The sequence below is a fragment of the Chrysoperla carnea genome, chromosome 1 (genome assembly GCF_905475395.1).
Source record: "Chrysoperla carnea chromosome 1, inChrCarn1.1, whole genome shotgun sequence".
Lineage (NCBI taxonomy): Eukaryota > Metazoa > Arthropoda > Insecta > Neuroptera > Chrysopidae > Chrysoperla > Chrysoperla carnea.
In genome coordinates this window covers 124,257,615-124,278,443 of record NC_058337.1, presented here as the reverse complement: position 1 = coordinate 124,278,443, position 20,829 = coordinate 124,257,615, and the positions used below count along the sequence as shown (strand labels likewise).

At 28.4% G+C, this 20,829-nt stretch overlaps 2 protein-coding genes across 2 annotated transcripts in view; one reads left to right on the top strand and one right to left on the bottom strand.

The window, feature by feature from the left end:
• Nucleotides 1-20,829, bottom strand: part of LOC123294364 (angiotensin-converting enzyme) — a 157,142-nt gene that overhangs the window by 65,046 nt on the left and 71,267 nt on the right. The window lies entirely within an intron of this gene.
• On the top strand, nucleotides 7,465-9,333 carry LOC123298242 (repetitive proline-rich cell wall protein 2-like). Its single transcript, XM_044880200.1, has 2 exons — nucleotides 7,465-7,527; nucleotides 7,710-9,333. The coding sequence occupies exons 1-2, from the start codon at nucleotides 7,516-7,518 to the stop codon at nucleotides 8,853-8,855; spliced, it is 1,158 nt and encodes a 385-aa protein (XP_044736135.1). The 5' UTR covers nucleotides 7,465-7,515; the 3' UTR covers nucleotides 8,856-9,333.

Genomic DNA, 20,829 nt, shown 5'->3' with positions numbered 1-20,829 from the left:
CTCTCCAACCAGAAGTTCGACGCCAAAGCACTATGGCTGTTCTAAAACAGCTCCAAATGGTTCATGGAATAATGACCGGGAATGTGTCAATCTTTTCGGAATCACACTGGGCTCTATGGTCAGTATATCCCTCCCTCCGAACCTAACCTATGCCATCTACTTATCTACTGGGAATACTGAAGTATTTGGTGCGAGCGTTGACTTCATCCCGGGCACTTTATACTTTTTTATACTTTAAATAGCTTTCAACTAAGTACAGCTTTTCGTAGCATTTCAACTTATAATAAATAAACCATAAAATAAAATCAATGAGATATTTTAACGGCTGGGTATTGTGTGTCATTTAAATACAAACAAAATATATTATCAAACAGAAGAATTATAAAAAAAAATGTATAATATATGTCTATGTTACCCACTATATTAATGTCCCTTCTAATTTGCATTCACTACATTTTTATTTATGTTCTAGAGCTAGACATAAAAAATTTAAAAAAAAAAAACAAAAGCAGAAAATCTCTGACATATTCATCAATTACATTTATATATCTATAGATATAAAAAAAACTAACTAAGGTATTGTTCTGGTTTGTTAATCAACCATCACTTTTTGCATATAGAGTGAAATGTGAATTAATTATTGGTTTTTTTATTGATAGTCCCATTGTTGGTAAATTTTTAACTTGCGCTCAAGTTTAAATGAGCAATTTTTTTTGTACGACAAGTGAAAATATAAGAGCTCTTATTAAGCCAAAAGAATGAACGTACAGTACTGTCTCTAACGATATTTCCACACAGTAAGAAACTTACCTTTTTTGGAGATATCACTATGTCAGAATCGATTTGAAGCCATACTATATCGATATGAACGTCATATTGTATACTGTATTGAGGAAATACTAGCATTAGCAATTGTATTGGCAAGTTGACGAATCAATGCAGTGTCAATAGATTTATAATCAATGTGATAAAACGAATAGCAAATATCTTCTATCTTAGTCCAACCTATTGCATTCAGCCCGAAAAAATAAAATAAACTTGCGATGATGGCACATTAATTTTGGTGGAAAGCCCTATTCATTACTGTATTATTACTTATGCTACCATAGATACTCTTATATCTGTCTCTATACCATACCAGCATTGTAGTAAACGTCACACATTTCTTCACCGTCTAGATTTAATGAACATCTGAAACAAATGAACGTAATTTTTCATAGTTCATTCTTCCAACACCAACTCTAGGTCATCAACATCATACAACATTCACCATCAGATTTTATAGAGTTTTGGAGAAATTATGTTCAGCCAAATTTACACCCTCACGGGTAAACAAAGATATTTACGAAAAAATGTTTCACTCATACGTTTTTAATTTTTTTATAAAGAACATTTTTAATGGTTAAACTTCTTTAATGATTTACAGGAATGGTCCTACGAACCAATTGATCTCAGTTGCTCATATACGAACTAAACCTCTCTTTTTACGTCTTAAGCAGCTATTAATTTCAGCTAGATATCTTTTTTTGTTTTTGAGCTATCGTGTATCCAGAAAAACAAACAGACATGCGGAAATGAACTAATTAGGTGATTTTATGAAGACCTTTACCAAAATACATATGATAAGAATATGTCGTGTATGATACAAAGGTGAGTTTTTTTACATTGAGAATAGATTTTTTAATTTTTTTTGTTTTTTTATTTACATTTCTTTTTGTTTGTATTAGAGCCTTATTATATGACGGCGGTTTCATACCAGTTGAAAAAGTAAAATAATTCAAAATGTTTTGTTGCCTATTAGCTCAGTTGGTTAAGGTGTAACCAATTCCGTCCGCGATATGCTTAAGGTAGAGGGTTCGATTCCCGCCGTCGCAACAAAATTAATTTAATTAATAGTTGTGATGGGCTAATGTAATGCATGGTATATGCATGAAGGAGGTGCACTCAGCCTCTGAAATTGAGGATCTGATAAATGAAATTATCAGCGGAAAGGTGGTAAAACACATACTGTGGTATCGCAATGGGCTCCATAGCCTAAGTGTGTCCTTCGTGGACAGCCAATATAACCTAACCTATTATTTTCTTGCACTTATCTACACAGGAACAAAATGTACTATGCAGAAATAAAATATTACACATATATTACTTCGTTTGGCACTGCGAGAAGTTGACTCTTTCCACTCAGGGGGAAGAAAAATTTAATTTTGTCTCCTTAACTTTAATATATGCCTTTTATGGCATTGTTTATTTAGATAAGCCATTAAATGCTGCAGTAACCTTATTTCAAAAGATTTGTATGCCGCATTAACATTTAAAAAAAGATTTCTTGACCAATCATAAAATTTTAAGGAAATAATTATCTCATGATAATTTTTTACACACGAATATATATTTCAAAGATGCGAGTATTATTTAATAAAACCAACCAAAATTTAAGTATTTAAAAAAAATGCGTAAAAAAATAAAAACAGACCAACAGCAGCAAAGATTATTACGGAAATAAAACTAAAAAAAAAAAACTTGATCCACATAATAATGTACGTAATATAATTATATTATGTGATTTTTTTTTTCATATTAAATAATTTCACTTTCTTCTTCAGTGTAGTTATATGTGGATGTATCCTACACATATAAATATATTAGCGTGCACAGACACTCACGGACAAAGAAATCGAGTCACGTTAAGTTCAAAGATGTACCATACTATATATACAAAGATAGTATAAAATTATCGTACCTTTTTTGTACTTATTTGCAACACGTCAAAAATTTGTGTGACCGTAGTTCTGTGAAGACAGTAAAACGACACTGAGAAAGGTATCCTACACATATAAATATATTAGCGTGCATAGACACTCACAACCATTGAAATCCAGTCACTCTAAGTTCAAAGATGTGCCTATTTGGTATAAAATTATCGTACATTTTTTTATACTTTTTTTCAACTCGTAAAAAATTTGTGTGAATGTAGTCTTTAAGACATTAAAATGACACTGAGAAAGGATGATGATAAAAAAGCTGCGCTTTTTAAGTTCTTAGTCCGGAAAATTTTAATTGAGCCCCTCTCCCGTTTCAAATTTATAGATACTTGCTTTTTAATAATTATACGTCCGTACTTGAATGGTAACCAACGCGGAGCCCTTTTGTTAAGACTCCGCTGGTCATCCGTCCGTCTACCTGTATGTCTGCCATCGGACTTTTTATTTCGTTAGCGACATATATATTATTTGGCCAGAATGTTTTTTCTGACCATACCTTATCTTTCTTATTCTTTTATCTAATTTCATATCTTTCTTATCCCCTTATCTTTCTTATTCCTTGAGTCGTCCCTAATTTTCATGCTTATCATGTTATTTTCTGGCGAAAAATAGACTCGCAATCTAAAAATATACCCCTTTGGAAAAGATAACAACACCGCTTAGAAAAAAATAATTGCACGAAATAATAGCGAATATTTTCTTTTACAAAAATTGTACGATTGTGATATTATCGATTTCTGTTCGCCACTCAATAAACCGCTATCTTCGTAATCAGATTCTTTGAGAATTTAAATTTTATTAGTTTAAGGTCGGGAAGTCGATTATCATCGTATTAGAATAAGAAAGAAGAAAAGTATGCTAAGAAAAGAAAAGACTGTTGATTAGCTTCATTATGAGAAACTAATATTGATAAATGGTAAGTAATCAGGTGATCTAAACTGGAACTACTGAAAAAGCGGTCCACTTCCTGTCTAATATTAGAAATTTCTATTGTCAGATGTCAGGATTTATCTGATTTGAATTTGAATATTTTTTTATTGGCTTAAAAAATGGTAAGTACAAATATTGCCATCTGATAGTCGAAATTGTAAACTACTGAATTCGGGTCTTCTTCTGATTTTAATTAGTACGAATTATTATCGCTAGTTGATGAGTTGCAACTCCCGGTTGTCAATAATCCAGGATGCCTGAAAAATAAAGAATCTTCAACAAGATATTCAAGCAGCAATATTTTAAAATTCTTCACTTTTTATACACAGTTCGTGGATTACTATCTAGGACTACTAACCACTAATGGAGAACTACCAGAATTCTTTGTTAAATTAATTTTTTCCGATTTCTCCCTAACTTATTTTAAAAATAGTATACCTTTAGTTTTGAGAATGACGAATGATAGTTAATTTTGTTTTGATTATATCTAGTGATTCGGTTTCTTTGTACGCTGGTATAGAATTACTCTGTTAATATAGATACTAAAATACTATCAACGGTATAATAATTATCAATAAAATTTTACAAGAATAAAAAAGACGATTTAATTTAAATTATTATGTACTAAAAATAAAATAAAAAATTTAAAAGGTACAAAATGTTTTTAATAATGGACATTAGTATATGTAACTGTTGCCAATACACTTCCATTTAATAAAAAAATATGATGACGTTATAATGAAACACTTCTTTCAATAAGTTTTCTATGAATTGTAACTTCCTAGTAAGGAGATGTGCAGCGACAATCTTCATTGATAGCCAAGTTGCGCTAAAATCCTACAGCAAGGTCTACCTAGCCTCAAAAGTGGAACAAATGAATGTATGCCTGATATGGGTACCGGGACACCAGAACATTCAAGGGAATTGTGATAGTCGGTGAGCTTTTATCACGGTAAGAAATGCATGGCATTTATTATAATGCTGGTATGGTATAGAGACAGATATTCAAAAAGTCAAAATCGCTTAATCTGTTTAGGATTTATACTTTTAGCAATGGTCGATGTATCGGCATTATTGTTGCATATTTATTTGCGGGCATATTTTACGTGGCATGGCTTCTATTCCCAACGCTTTTTGTGACACCATCCACTATCATGTGTTTTATATATATATATATCAGTAGAACTCCTATACTGTCTAAATTGTTATTTTTGCTAGGCATACGACGCAAAACTTATCTACTCGTTAGTGGGATGTTATTGATTCAAGCTTTGGCAGCGCCATTTATCTTTGTCAATAATTGTATTAAAGGGAACGAAATGCTCTGATTTAAAAGGTATATTTGCAATTTCCCCTTCTCAAACACCATATCGGCATAGGAAGCACTTAAAACTCCGAATTCAGTCACACATCCCTCTAGATTGGGTCTTCCATTTATGGCAGGTTTAATATGAACTTTTATGGACCGATGAATCTGATGAACAAAGGAAGAACTCCATTATTATTCTTATTATGAGTGAAATGTCGTTTTAAAAAAAATTTGTCCTTTCTTTTGTACATAAAATGGAAGTAAAGTTGAAAAAGGTGTGTCAATCCAGTTAACTTGTTGATTTTAATAAATTTTAATAAAATTCGTTTTCATTCATTAAAATTAATATAACAACTATTACACATTTTAATAATGTATGTACGCCCTTTGTAAGTTTAAATCATTACTAAAAAGTTGAATAACCACCCATTGACCCATTCATATAGATACTGCTAAGCACAACAGATGATTAAATAAACAATATTTAATTGTACTTATTAAAGATAATTAATTATAATAACTTTAAGTAACACTTTCTTATAAGTGTGTAAATATTCTTAGTATTTTTATTATTGCATATTTTATGAATTATTATATTAAAATTATATTATGATGTAAATGAAAATTATTTTAGAATTATTACTTCTTTAAATTATTATAAACAAAAAACAACTACCCACAATATTTTAAATAGATAAGTAGATTTATTTTATAATGAATATTTTTTTTTTTTTTTTTATTGAAATATAATTATTTTTAATCAATCTTATTGACTTTACTGTTTGAACTCGACAAATTATAAGGGCTGTAATAAATTCAGTTACTAGTAACTTTTTAAATTTTCTATTTTTCTCATTAAGCCATGGCAAATTTTAAATGATTATTTATTGTTTATTTTCACATTTTAGAGGAGTAGATAAAGTTTTGTCCAACTCGTGGTACGCACTCGTTGTGCAAATTTCGCAGGCCCACGTTAATAATGCTTTTATCCCACTTGTATCGTGCATAAGTATTTTTAAATTTCCTTCTAAAATAAGATTTGGTTAAAGCTTATAGATTTTGGTAGAAAAATTATTAGAGTCGGTAGATTTTAAAGAAGTAAAAATTTAATTTTTTTAAATTTTATTCCAGAAAAGTAAATGTTCTGGCAAATAAAAATTATTTAGCATCCTTTTGTTTTCAAAATTGGCCGTGAGACACCACGGGTTTTTTAAAATGTGTAAATACATACCTATTTGAAACTTCGTGAGTTGGTTCCTTTTGACGAGGCTACCAAATTTTCATCTAACTTTTTTTTTTTTTGAAAAGGCTGCGTTTTAAAATAAAATGATGATGTCATATTTGAGTTATCGTTCTTAAAAAACGCAGCAGAGAATTTGTCGGATACGATGACCACTTGATAATATTATTAATTATCATTAAAGTAGTCATAGTTTCCGACAAATTATCTGCTTCGTTTTTTCAAAACGATAACTCAAAAATGACGCTATCATGTTCATTTGAAAACGCAGACTTTTCGCAAAAAAAATTGTCGAGAAAAGTTTGGTAGACTCATGAAAATGAAGCCATTCACGAAGCTTCAACTGTATATTCATTATTTAAAAAACCCTCGACGTCTCAGGGTCAACAGAATGCAACATTTATGATTGTAAACATTGTTGAGTTTTTCGAATAACAAAATTTGGACAAATTTCTACTTAGAAATTCATGTAGAAGGCGTCAAGATACATACACACAATATTTGAGAAAATCCATAAAAATGATTCAAGATCGTTGAGAAACGATTAGCGAGAGTAAAAAATTCCAAAGCCAGAATAAAAAAAGGTTCCAAATAGCTTCCAAAATTTTCCTAACGAAAAAAATCACTCGACAAACACATCAAACACTTCACTAAAATGAAAGAATAATCCAAAAAAGCACCTAAAATTCCAAAATTACGAATCGTATTCCCATAGAAATACACTCTTAATATATTTCAAAAGATTAATACAAAATAATAAAGAGTTATAATAAATAACAAGTAAAAATTTCATAGAGAAATAATATTTTTTTAAAATGTTTAAATTGATGAAGTTAAATTCAATTTTATAAATTAAAAGATAAATAAATATATAAACAAATAATTATTAAATCACTTATTATTAAATAAACGTATTATTTAATCTATAATAATATAAATAATATAATAAGTGAACGCATGTATTTGTTACTCTTCTGCGATTCAAAGACACACATATCTACACAACTAGGTACTTTTTGTAAAAAGGGGGTGGTAAATCAAGTAAATACCTATAACAGAGTTGAAATGAAGAGGTGGTTTTTGTATTATTACATTTTACATGAATATATTGAAATTTTTTAACCACTACTTTTAAAAATATATTCTTTTTTTCAAACCAAAAAAAAATAATATTAGCGAAAGTTTCAAAATGATATAAAAGACATGTATTGTAACAAACAGATATCATATTCAGTTTTAAGTTTCAATAATTCAGCTCCTTTATACGAGTCACAATGAAGGCTTTGGTTAGTTGATTTAATTATTATTTTTTTTATTTATATTTTTATGTGAAATTTTTATATTTTTATGTGAAATATTTTTGTGAAATTTTTTTTTGTGAAAATTTGTGTTTAAAGTGAATTAGTGTAAAAAAAATTTTTGTGTGGATTATTTTGAGCTAATTTTTTTGTGTTTATTTTGATTGCAGGTTTATGTTACGTTCTTAGTCCTGGCCGTTGCGGTCATAGTATCAGCTGAGGCCGAGGAGAAGAAAACCAAAACAGAGTCGGTGACAGCTGACAAAACACAAAAGAAACGTGGTCTATTAGGATTAGGCTACGGTTATGGTGGTGATTTTGATAATGGTTATTTAGTTGGTCAAGGTTTAGGACATGGTGATTTCGGTCATGGTGGACTCTCATTAGGAAGTGGTCTTATTGGCGGCGGTTATGGTGGTTATGGCGGTTATGGCGGTTATGGTGGACAACTTTTGGGTGCTGATGTAACCAAAACAATTACATTAGTTAAAGGTGTACCAGTACCATATCCAGTTACAAAAACTGTTGGAATTCCAATTGAAAAACCAGTACCTTATCCAGTGAAAGTAGCAGTACCACAACCCTACCCAGTTGAAAAACACGTTCCATACCCAGTCAAAGTATTAGTTAAAGAACCTTATGCAGTTCCACAACCCTACCCAGTATACAAACACGTACCATACCCAGTTAAAGTACCAGTTGACCGTCCATACCCAGTCAAAGTATTAGTACCACAACCATACCCAGTTGAAAAACACGTACCATACCCAGTGAAAGTACATGTACCACAACCCTACCCAGTTGAAAAACCAGTTCCATATCCAGTTGAAGTAAAAGTACCAGTACCACAACCATACCCAGTCATCAAACATGTTCCAGTTGAAGTAAAAGTACCAGTTGACCGTCCATATCCAGTCCATGTACCACAACCATACCCAGTACATGTTGAAAAACACGTACCATATCCAGTTGAAAAACCAGTACCATACCCAGTCAAAGTACCAGTTGATCGTCCAGTACCATATCCAGTTGAGAAACCAGTTGCATACCCAGTCAAAGTACCAGTACCACAACCCTACCCAGTAATTAAACATGTACCATATCCAGTAGAAAAACCAGTTGCATACCCAGTAAAAGTACCAGTTGACCGACCATACCCAGTACATGTAGAAAAACCAGTACCATATCCAGTTGAAAGACCAGTACCTTACCCAGTTAAAGTACCAGTTGCAGTACCAGTCCACGAACACCACGGTCACTCCGAATACTCATATGGAGGTGGTTATGGACATGGCAGTTACAGTAGTTATCATTAAATAAATTTAAACTGTGGTATTATTTTTTGTGGAAGAATGGATAACAATTTGGATTGACGAAAAAAAATCATCATCATATATCTTATGGAGATGAAAAGCAAAAAAAAACTCTCTCTAAATGGATCAAACTAGGTGGAATTTTTTAATATTTAATATTTTTTTTTGTAATTGAATGCTGAGGAACTGATTTTGATTATTTTTTTAATCTGTCTTTTGTTACCTGAATCTATTTTAGAACTATTTTTTATCTCATTTTTTTTTATAATTTTTCTCGTTGAAACTTTTTATTTTTTATTTTTTTATTTTATTTTCTCTATTTTTTCCTCTTGTATTACGTAATAAGAGCCTCGAAAAATAGTATTTTATTGTGTATTATATAATTTATATTTAAAACTGAAAAAAATGATAAATAAATGAAAAAAAAATGAAGGAATCCCCCTTTTACCAACAACAACGCCCAAATGTATAAAATATATTTAATTAATGTGTTTTTTTCCTTTATTTTGAAAAACAAAACAAAAAATAAACTATTTTTTTTAAATTTTAGTGTATTATTTCATTATTTAGTTTTTCAGAAAATATTTAAGAAAAGTTACCCAATTTTATTTTGAAAAATAAAAAATATACAATTTATTTAATTTTTTGTGTTTTTCCTTTCCTAATTTTTGTTTTTCAGAAAATAATTTTTTTTTTTTTAAATTGTAAAAATGTTTATTTAATTTGGTAATAAATTAGATTTTGTACACAAAAACCCAAAAAAATTATTAAAAGATGCAAGAATTTGGGATTTGCTTTTTAATTCTAAACGTAGCAAATTGAAAATAAGTTCAAAAATAGACCAATCAATTTTTTTCTACAAAATTTGCTTGTTTTTGTCTTTTTTGTCTACGAAATTCTATTATCTCTGTAAAATTTAAAGCATCATTTTTCACTTAAATATGGAAAATTCTCTAATTTTTATGTTCAACAAAATAAACTTAAATATATTTTTATAAATATCTTCAAATTCTTTAATTTTTATTTAAAAAGTTAAAATTTAAATTATTTTAAAAATCAATTAAAATACTTTTATGGATTAAATTATCTTAATTAAACTTTTAATTTTTAAGATGTCATAAATAAATTTCAAAAAAAAGTCAAGGTAAAATTACAAATCAAAAACAAATTTCCTTCCCAAATACAAAAAGTTTAACCTCAATTATAAGTTTTTTTTTGTTTTTTGTTTGTTTATTTAATTTAATTTGAAATAAAATGAAATGTACTTCAGGCTTCTTGAATTTTTTGTTTGTTTTTTATTAATTTTATTAAACATAAAATAATATTACACAATCGGTTGTTATAAAAAAAAAAAAAAGAAATATAGAAACAAATACAAAGAAATGACCTTTCAAAAAGGAAATTACTTTTCATATTTGTAATAATTACAACAAAAACAAATATTTTTATTTATTTTATATTCTTGACGGGAGACGGAAAACACGTTGAGAAATTTTATACACAATTTTCGAAGTATGTATGAATAACGAGGTGGTCACCGACTTTACTTGTGAAGGTTGCTGAGGTACAGATCTTTCAGGTTCCAAAAATGCATACAAAATCAATAGTTCTGTTCTTTAACGATTAATAATGTTGAAAGTAGCATTTACCCTCTTAAAACAAGAATTTTGCCACAATTAGACACTTCTACAAATTTAATCGAACGACTCCAGAAATCGTTTAGTTTAATCAAGATAAATCCTCCAGATTTCAGTAAATAAGGAGATTTATGATTATTTGATTCAGATAAATTGGACAATTCTAAGCAACTTTTATTTTAAACTATTTGAAAAATATGTAGAAAAATTGTTTATTATGGAATAAGTGGGAATACAAAACGTCAGTAATATCGTATTCGCATCGTGCGTGAGTTTTTTTGGAGGCATTTCCATGGTAACGATACACTACTTTAATTATAGAATTGTATGGATGCATATATAATTGTATGGATTGCATTTATGACTTACATTGAAAATTTAATATTATTGTCTCACAAATTTAAATAAATAATTATGATAATTTACATTTGAAAAATAACATTTGTGCAATTTGATTTCTTATTTTCACAATTTTTAATGCACATCAAGTTTAATTAATTAGTATTTTTCAATAATTTTAATTTGACATTTTCTATTATATTAACATGGCAAGAATTGCAAATTAGTCATAACAGCCTCCTTTAACGCCAAAATTTTTCCATGGAAGCGCTGGCATCGATTTTATTGTCCCTACCATGACTACGCACACAACAAATAGAATTATGATTCGGTGATATAATTAGATTAATTCAACTATCTGCCTACTTTCTGCTTTATTTTCCGATTTCCGAAGTGGTTGCCCTTGCTAGCGCTAAAATTATGAAATCTATCTTCACTATCCCTGAAAGAGCAAAAAATTAAACCTCTTCAAGTTGAGAGGGAAAGTTAACAGAATTTCTTCTATTTTTCATTAAAAATTGTAGTGATTATTGACGATAAGGATTTAGAAAAAAAAGAACAAATAACTTAGAAAATCGGAAAAACATTATTAAAAGAAAATGAAAGTTTTTGCGATTATATTTTGTATCAAATTTGTTTCAGTCGTCAATCACCGAGTTATTCATAATCAACTGAAATTATACGTTACAGTATGTACTTTTGAGAAAAACAAGGAAAAGCAATTTGTAGTTATGACGAATTTGTTACATTCTTCATTCAACGAATTATGCATAATTAACTGAAATTATACATAACAGTATGTAATTTTTGAGAAAAACAAGGAAAAACAATTTGTAATTAGTTTATGACTCGGGGGACAAACACCAGCATATGATATAAATTATAAACAAAACCGACAATTTTCAAGTATTTTAGAAATCAATAATATACAGTATGTACAATTATTAACACCTTCGAAACAAAAAATGGTATTCCTTCAAGGTATTCCTTGAATTATTTCAAAATAATTTGTCATTTTATAAGCATTTTTTTTTTCAATTTTCTTTAAAAATAAAGCAAAATACAAGGATATTTTTCTCAAAGAGATCAGTTCCTTGGTTAAAGTTTGATATTGGATACTCCTCAAACCTACATTTCTGGATTTGTTTTAGAAAGTTATGCTTAAAATTTATACCAAGGTTGCTTGCGGTTTTAAATTTATTTTAGAGTAGGTAATTAACCAACAGGGAACAGATAGTTTAATCAAATTAAAGACCACAATTTTAAATGAAAATCAGGTACCTGCGCTTAAGATGACCCAAATAAAAAATTAAACATAATTTATAAAAACAAACTTTATCACAATATTCCACATTTATTTGTAAATAAAATCAAAATACAATTCAACAGGCAAAATTTTACTTCTTTAAAAAACAAAATCATTTTTAAAAACTTCTCATGTGGGCCTTATTTCGAACATACATCGGTACTTATCATAGCTCGATATTAAGGTATTTTCAGCATGGTATTTGAAGTTGATATGCTAACGATATGGTAAAATTTGTTTTCAAAAAAATTTAACGATAAATTTGATTTATGAACTTAATAGAGAAAGAACTATTAAATCTCAAAGTTTCAGAAATTTTGACCTTTTAAAACATGAGATAATTATTCTTTCGCTCCAAATTTTGAGTAAATTACGTCCAACTTAATATCTCGAAAATGAAAATTAATATATAATATTTTTTTTTTATATTCTATTCTAAAAAGATTTTTTCAACTCTCCTACCTTTTTTTCCAATTGTATCGAAAGAATTTTTTAATATCGTAAAAAATAAGATCAAGCTTTGTAAATTTAAGTGATTAAGAGTTCTTTTCTAGCAATAATTTGATGATATTATGAAACAACCTGTATAATAAGGTATATATATAATTGTCAGTAAATGTTATAAATTTTCCTTTCATTAATTCGATATACATTTTTTTTGTTTTCACTCTTTATTATTATGAAAACTGTAACAATTCCGTTATTCAATTCACATGTGGATATTTAAATTACCTATATTAGAAATGTGTATAAAATTATTGAAAATAACAATTAAGTTTAACACGAAATAAAATTACACGCATATCCGTCTTGTCATTATTTGAATTAAGTATGAATCTTTGCCTAATTTTAATATTTAGATATTTATTATTCTTTCAAATCAAAAGGGCTTTTAAAGTAAGGATAAAGTACTTTTTTTTAAAGTAATTGCCAATACAGTTAAACTGTCGGATATAAAGTTGAACTTGTGTTTCTGAATCCTTATCTTAAATTTTCCTCTTGTGTGGGGATCATCGCTGCCTATGAGATATTTGCAAAATATATTTCTTTCCCCTTTTTTCACTTTTCTAAAGAAAAATTTGGGACCCTGACGCTCTGATAAAACTGTGGGATGCTGTTTGATATAAAAACATACATCTTTTCGTATCCAATCGATAATGTTGCATGTTTTTTTATTACGACATATGATATTTTTTTAGTATTTATTTCTCATATTTTATCTATTTTAAATTTATGATTCAAAAAAAGTAGGAATTTTATTGGTTATACTAAAATAACTTATATTTAGCAAAATTACAAATTCAAATCAATTAAATTGTACTACTAGGCTCGAAAACACATTTTGAAGTTCAAAAGGTTGGCCTCTCTTAAATATCCCGGATATAGTAAGAAAATCAATATCCAAATTTCCATTTCAAACGTATTTTCAAATTTCATGTTGATCAAGTAAATGATATCTCTACTTGATATAAAACTGTAAAAAAACCATACAGATAGACTGAAAAGCCCATAATGACGCGAAATTTCCGTGGTTCTTTTTGTATCCATTTTTCAGAAAATTTGTTATAATTCATAGAAATCTAGTATGTATTTCGATTTTCCGTATAACTTTCGGTGAATTTTTTGTATCTTCTGTATGCTAAAGAGTTTACAACTACGAAAAGGATTCAAAAATGATTTTTCATCTTTCGAAAACAATTAACTTTTTTAATAGGAGATGATCTTCATGTCGAATTGGCCATATTACCCATGAAAATGTAAAACTAGACTTAATACAATGACAAAATTAAAAAGTGAAATTAAAATTGATTAAAAAACGAACAAGCTATAAGCATTAAAAGATTGTATTCAAAGGTTGCTCATCTCCTCTTTTAGTAAAACAAAGTTTTATATGTAATGGCGATATCCACGTATGACGTCACTAGCCATATTCCTCTTTGTTTAATTAGGAATTTTAAACGTTCATATCTTGCATAATAGTAAGAATTTTTAAAAACCAACTTCATTCTTCTATTCGTGAAGTGATAATTCTTCATCTGAAGTGATAAAAACATTTAGTCCGATCCAATATTCAATAATATTGACCGTGAAATGCATAATAAATCTAAGGTCTTGAATTACAATCTCGACAATAACTACATGTATGCATACACGTTGTAAATATTATAGTATTTTGATAATATTATGTTACTTATAAAACTAATCTGAGTCACAAACAAACAGTATACATTCATACGTATAGGTAAGTATATAATAGTAATATATTATTATTGTTTATACTTAACAACCTAGCTAAGTAACTACTTTATGTTTATACTTTAAAGTACTGTATTACACTTTCACTATCAGTGACTAACTAACTAACTGCTGCTTTATTCATACAACATAATAAAAATATATAAAAAAACCGAATATTTAAAAATAAAATAAATAAAACGTAATATATTAAATTAATAATGTCTCCAATAATGCGATAATGTTTATTACTTAGTCAGGGAAATAAAGAAAAATCGTGGAAAGTCCTCGATTTAGGAACTGCAAGGAAGATCAATTCTTGTATATACATATCTACCATCTCGGAAATGGCTCTAACGATTTTCATGAAATTTAGTATGCAGAAGGTTTCGGGGGCGAAAAATCAAGCTAGCTAGGTTTCATTTTTAGAAAACGTCGTTTTATGCGTGTTTTCAGGAAAAACACATAAATTTTAAAATATTCTTCCTGGCATCTATTGTCGAGTATATACTTTGTAAGAAGTACGCTTCGAATGTATTGTATAGTGTGAAGTCCGTATGGCTTTGTCAGTTTTGGTTGATAGATAGATGATGTGATTGATATATATACATATATCGTAGTTATCGAAATAATGTGTATTACCGGGACATTCAAATTGGTATTTGTGTAAAGACATTTTAAGCGATTCTTATATTAATGATAAAATTTATGTCTTTTCAACTTTTTAAAAATACCGAGCAAAGCTCGGTTATCCAGGTTCTTTATTTTAGATGACTGGAACAATACCTAGATCATTTTTTGTATTATAAACACGTATTTTCACTACAACGCTGTCATCATCAGTATGAGGTAATTGTAAAGATTCTACTAAAAGATTTTCTGAGAAACAGTCATCATACTTAGAAAAAGAAGCATATGAAAGGAAATAATTTGTTAGAAAGAACTTTTCACAGCTACTCTTACGAGTGCATAGATACTCCGTTTGAAGAAGTCAATTAATAAACCACTAAAACCACAAATCTCTTCTTATCAATGGGAGACCAAAGACCATCTAATGTTAAAACTGCGAATAGAAGCCAAAGAAGATACAATGTGTACGAATTATTTTTTAAAATTTAGTTCGGATGCCTTTTCTGAAACTTTACTTCCCAGATTACATATAAAAATGATTAGAAGAATGTATCTATTCATGTTTAGAAAAAAAAAATGAATTTACGCCCTAATTATACAGAAAATTAACACTTTAAATATTATTATTACATATTATTATTATTCAATAGGAATTTATTTAAATAAAAGTGCTTTTATCTAAACTTTATTTTGTTTTCTTTGTTTATTAGAAATAATTTCGAAATTATTGATAATATAATACAATTCATTTAATAATACTTTGTATGATTTGACGTAGACTGTTGACGTTTGGATTGACAATTCTTGACGTGCAGCGTTTTTGGACTTTTTTTTAGTTTTTGCAGTTCAATTCAAAAATTATGAGCTTTTGACATTAGTTGCTACCATAACTTTGAACGTATATAAAATTAGAAACAATTGAAGGCAACCCACATCTCCGTATGTCTGATAGTTTTTGAGATATGATACTTGAAAAATTTATATACGTCTTTCGTTTGAAACAATTTTTCGAACGAAAAATTAGCTCTCTAGAAAATACTTTGAAAAATTTCGAAAACTAGGTTCAACAATGGCGGCTGGCTAAGTACTAGGTGAAAATCTCTAAGTTTTCGTAGTTTCACACTCTAAAAGGTCCAAATATTATTGGTTGGGTTGAGTTTTTCGGTCTATTTTTCGTGAATCCAAATTTTTCATATTATTTGTAAAACAACGTGACACTCGAGATTCTTGACCAATTTTTTATTTATATCTTTAATATTGTTCACATAATAAAACAGATGTTATTGTATTTAAATCGGTTCAATTGTTTTAATAAAAGAAAAAATATCCGGAACAAAATAAAAAAAAAAGTATATACCGTCACAAATTAAAGACAATGATAATCACATATTTTTATTATAATAAGTATATACCATACATACCTACATACATCAATAGATACCTAATTCTCATATTTTTTACAAAACAATATGAATTACAGATTATATCATACATTATATTATATTATATGAATGTGTACTTGTATAATAGATATTATATCATACGAATTTAATTCACATTTCTTTAATAAACTATTTATTTGATGTGAATGATATATACGATACGACCTCTGTCTACAGTTTACAACGCGTAGTGTAGTTAAGGTAGTACCTACACGAAAGTGATATTTCAAGATTTTCTCAAAACTCAGAATATAAAATATGCAATTCATAATACACATGCTGTTAAAATTAGAAGATGATTTACCATGCCATACATGAGATATTAGCAATTAAAAGTGACGCAATTTGTACGTGTACATGGGAGAAGCGTATAAAAATACACAAATTTACAAATATTATATTTATTTATCAATGAATGACGTTCACCATCTCTATGAAAAACTAATATAATGTAGAATACTATATTTAGAAAATATATTAAAAAAAATTAAAATTATTTACCATATAGTTTCGATAAAAAACTTAAATAAATAACTCGTTTTAGCGATGATTTATTGTGGAGAGGATATAAAGACTAATGGTAAAGGTATATATCATAGTGTGTGTGTGTTTATACGTATAGGAGATACAGTAGTGAGGAACTACAGTCTTGTGAAAATAATATATGGTATAGTCATAGTAGTCATAGCACAGTTAATGCGCTGAATGATAGTATTAGTCCAAAACTTTTTGATTGGACTGTCGCGGAGGAACTACCTTAAGGTCTGTAAGGTGGAAAAAGCAAATGGTTTTTATCTCAACTTAAGAACTACACAAGTGAAATTTTACAAAATTTAAAATACCACCTACAATTACCTTTTTTCTTAGAGCGATCTCCTCCAAACTGAACCGATTTTGAGGATCAACGTCTAGTTTTTTGTTATTCCGGGTACGGAACCCTAAACTCGCACTTGAAATATACCTAAAAACACCCCCCCCCCCCCTTAAATTACCTTTCAAACGAAACAAAAAAAATCGAAATCGGTTCATCCGTTTAGGCGCTACGATGCCACTAAAAATGGTATTTTTGGAAACTGATTGCTCCACTTACAAACATAAAAAATTGAACATATAATCTCTAGATTTTAGATAAGTATTTTAATCCATGTATAGATGTAAAAAAGTCTGCTTCAGTCTCTTTGTCTGTGATCTATGAATAAAATCGCAACACAATATATGTCATTCACAATTATTTTGATTTCTAAGGAACATAAATTTGCTTACTAGATGCACTAAAAATCTAATTCCATTAAATAAAACAAAATGTGATTTTTATTTATATAGTCTCTCTCTAGAGGCACTACAAGTGCTTTGGTTATGATTCAATCAAATTAAACATGATAAGGACGTGAACGTTGTATCAAATCAGGTATATTTGGTTTTTTGATATGTTATTTGTCTCGAAAATCCTCGAAAATTTTTCCTCATGTCAGATTTTGGCGATTTTGACTTGGAAACACTGGTTTTTCATCAAAAACGAAAAAATGTTCCAAACAAAAGTTGTTTCATTTTTAATTAGGACTATTGGCCTATTATTCATATTTTTTTAGAAAGAAAAGAGAAGAGTGAAATCTAGTGAGCGAATGACCTCGTTACGTTTTCGATGTGAAACCTATTGTGCACACCTGTCTGCTGTCGACAAAGCATCTATTGTTTGAAACTAACAAGCTGACGGACTTTCACATTTAATTACGCAAAAAAAGATATACACTTTCCTGAAAAAAACTGTTCGTGGAGAAAATTAAAAATTAATTTAATTAAAAATAGCTACGAACACTTTACGATAAAAAAAAAACTATTATAGGAATGTTTAAAAATCAATAAAATTTCATAAGAAATATGTCTAATCTGGTTATCAAATGGGTGAAGATCGACCTTTTACCGTCTCTTAGACCCTAGACCATTAATAGTATATATGGTCTACCATATTTATGGTATTTCATGCTTGTTGTTATGATTTCTATTATATTTTCATGATTTATCAGAACCAGAATATCAACCGACGTTTCAATTTGATAATTTGAAACAAAACATATCTTTGAAATATATTGTGTTTTCGTATTTTCTTTCCAAATATTATGTACCACAATATTAGATCATCCTGTATATCTATCTATACAATAATATTTATTTCATAAAGATTCAATTTAACATGAAAGATATTAATATCATAGTTGTATTATACAAAATACAATATGAGAATTTAATTAAAAATTATATATTAAATAATAAATAAAAATATTTAAATATACATTAATTTTAGTTTTATTACAATTCCATATAAAGACTTTAGGCTAAAAATATGTTTGTTTTAATACTTACATTATTTTCAATTTTATTTTAATATTTTAAGTATGTGATAAACCACATATTAAACGGTCCATAAATATCAATTTTATTATGGGTCTATCATTTTAATATTTATATATTGCATATTTATCAAATTGTACGCTATTGTTGACTATTATATGATGAAATAAGAGTTTGTATATTTTAAAGGTGGGGCTACAGATTCGAGGAGAAAAATTATTGGGAAAACAATATATTATATTCCAGGGGAAAATATTAATCTCTCAATGATACTGAAGGCCTAAAGCACCAACAAATAGGAATATAGATTCATACAAAGTGATTTCTAAAAAAATTATGCTCCTTGTATTTCGAAAACGGGATGGAAAATCCTAAAATACGGAACCACGTATTGGCTTACATTTTAAAAAAAAGTTATAGGCCTTGCTATAGACAGCGATAAAATATTTCATTTCCAGTTAATAATAATAAAAGGGTTTAGCCTCCGCATCTCTGACATATACGCCTACAACAGAGGCCACCCACATCATTATTTGTTAATCTTTATTAAACTACATCTATGTATAAAATTTTATTTTATGATGTGGGTGGAGTCGGTTACTTCGTTCTTATCCGAGCGACAACAATGTGATCAATTCTACCGACCCATGAATTATAATTGCTCACACTGCGGCTGTCTGGATTCGAATCCACAACCTAAGTCTAACTAGATAAACGGTAAAAGTCTATCGCTTTAGACCATTCGGACACTTAGGCCCTAATATTTCCAGTTAAATAAAACAAAAATCGTCATTTTTTCAATAAATTTTCAAATGTAAAATATTTTTTTTCGGATTCCAAATCCCAGACTCATTATTTTCCATAAATAGGTACTAAATATCTTTTTACAATCAAAAAGATGCTTGTTTTTTTGTCTACATCCCGTGTTTATAATCTCTATAATTCATTGATTTATTGATATACAAATTGATATAAATACGTCAATTAGCAAAGTAATTTATTTGAAATTAAATTTCTGCTGTATTCTGACATTAACCCTTTCTAATAAAAGTAATTTTAATCAAATTATTAGATTGAAAAATTGATGATATTCATTTTCAATAAATAGTATTGATTTTAATTTAAAATTTAGAGATTTCGTCATTTTTTCTCCTCGCTTACTGGAGTATTAATGACGTCTATACAAATCAATAATATGCCTATATTCACTTTATTTACAAAAAATGTTTCGTCCCAGTTTATGTCAAAAAATTAGTTCAATTATTATTTGATCATAGTGAATCTTTAAATACCGAAATTATAAAGTTTGTATAAAAACAGTTTGAAGAAAAATGAAAGGATTCAGAAATTGATCAATTATTAGGCACGCTTGAAACGGTGACCGATATATGTGATATTAAAATTGGACGATTTATCTTACCTGCGAAAAATCATTTACCTGCATTACCGAAAGCGTTAGTATTGGCGAATAAAATTTTTCAAATTGAAAAAGAAATTTTTAATATAAACATCTTCCAAAATGCAACAACCGTTAACAGATACAAAATTAAAAATAATTCCGTCAGAATCGATAATTGCTGCAATCAATTCAATAGATCAACCAAATCAATTAACTCTTAATCTACGTAAATTTCATAAAAAATTTAAAAACAATCAAGAAAATTCAAAAATTTTCGAACCAAGCCAAACATTTCTTACAACTCCAAAACAATTGGATTTAATTGAAACATTACGTACCAAAACTGACGTCATAAAAAGACCTGCGCATTTATTTAATCTAAAATTAGATGAAAATGTTCCAAAGAAACCATATTTGGAAATTGAGGATTTAAAATGTTTAAAAGAAAATTTACCTTCTGATGGCAGTAAACCTTTGTACGAATTACTAAAAGATTGCACGATTTACGTGCCCCAAAACGAAGTGATACCACGAAACGAACAATTAGAAGAACAATGTGTTAAATTACGGGCAAGTCAGAAAAATTTAGAATATCGTACGATAACCAAAAATGTGGATAACTTTCGATCTCGTTTACCCG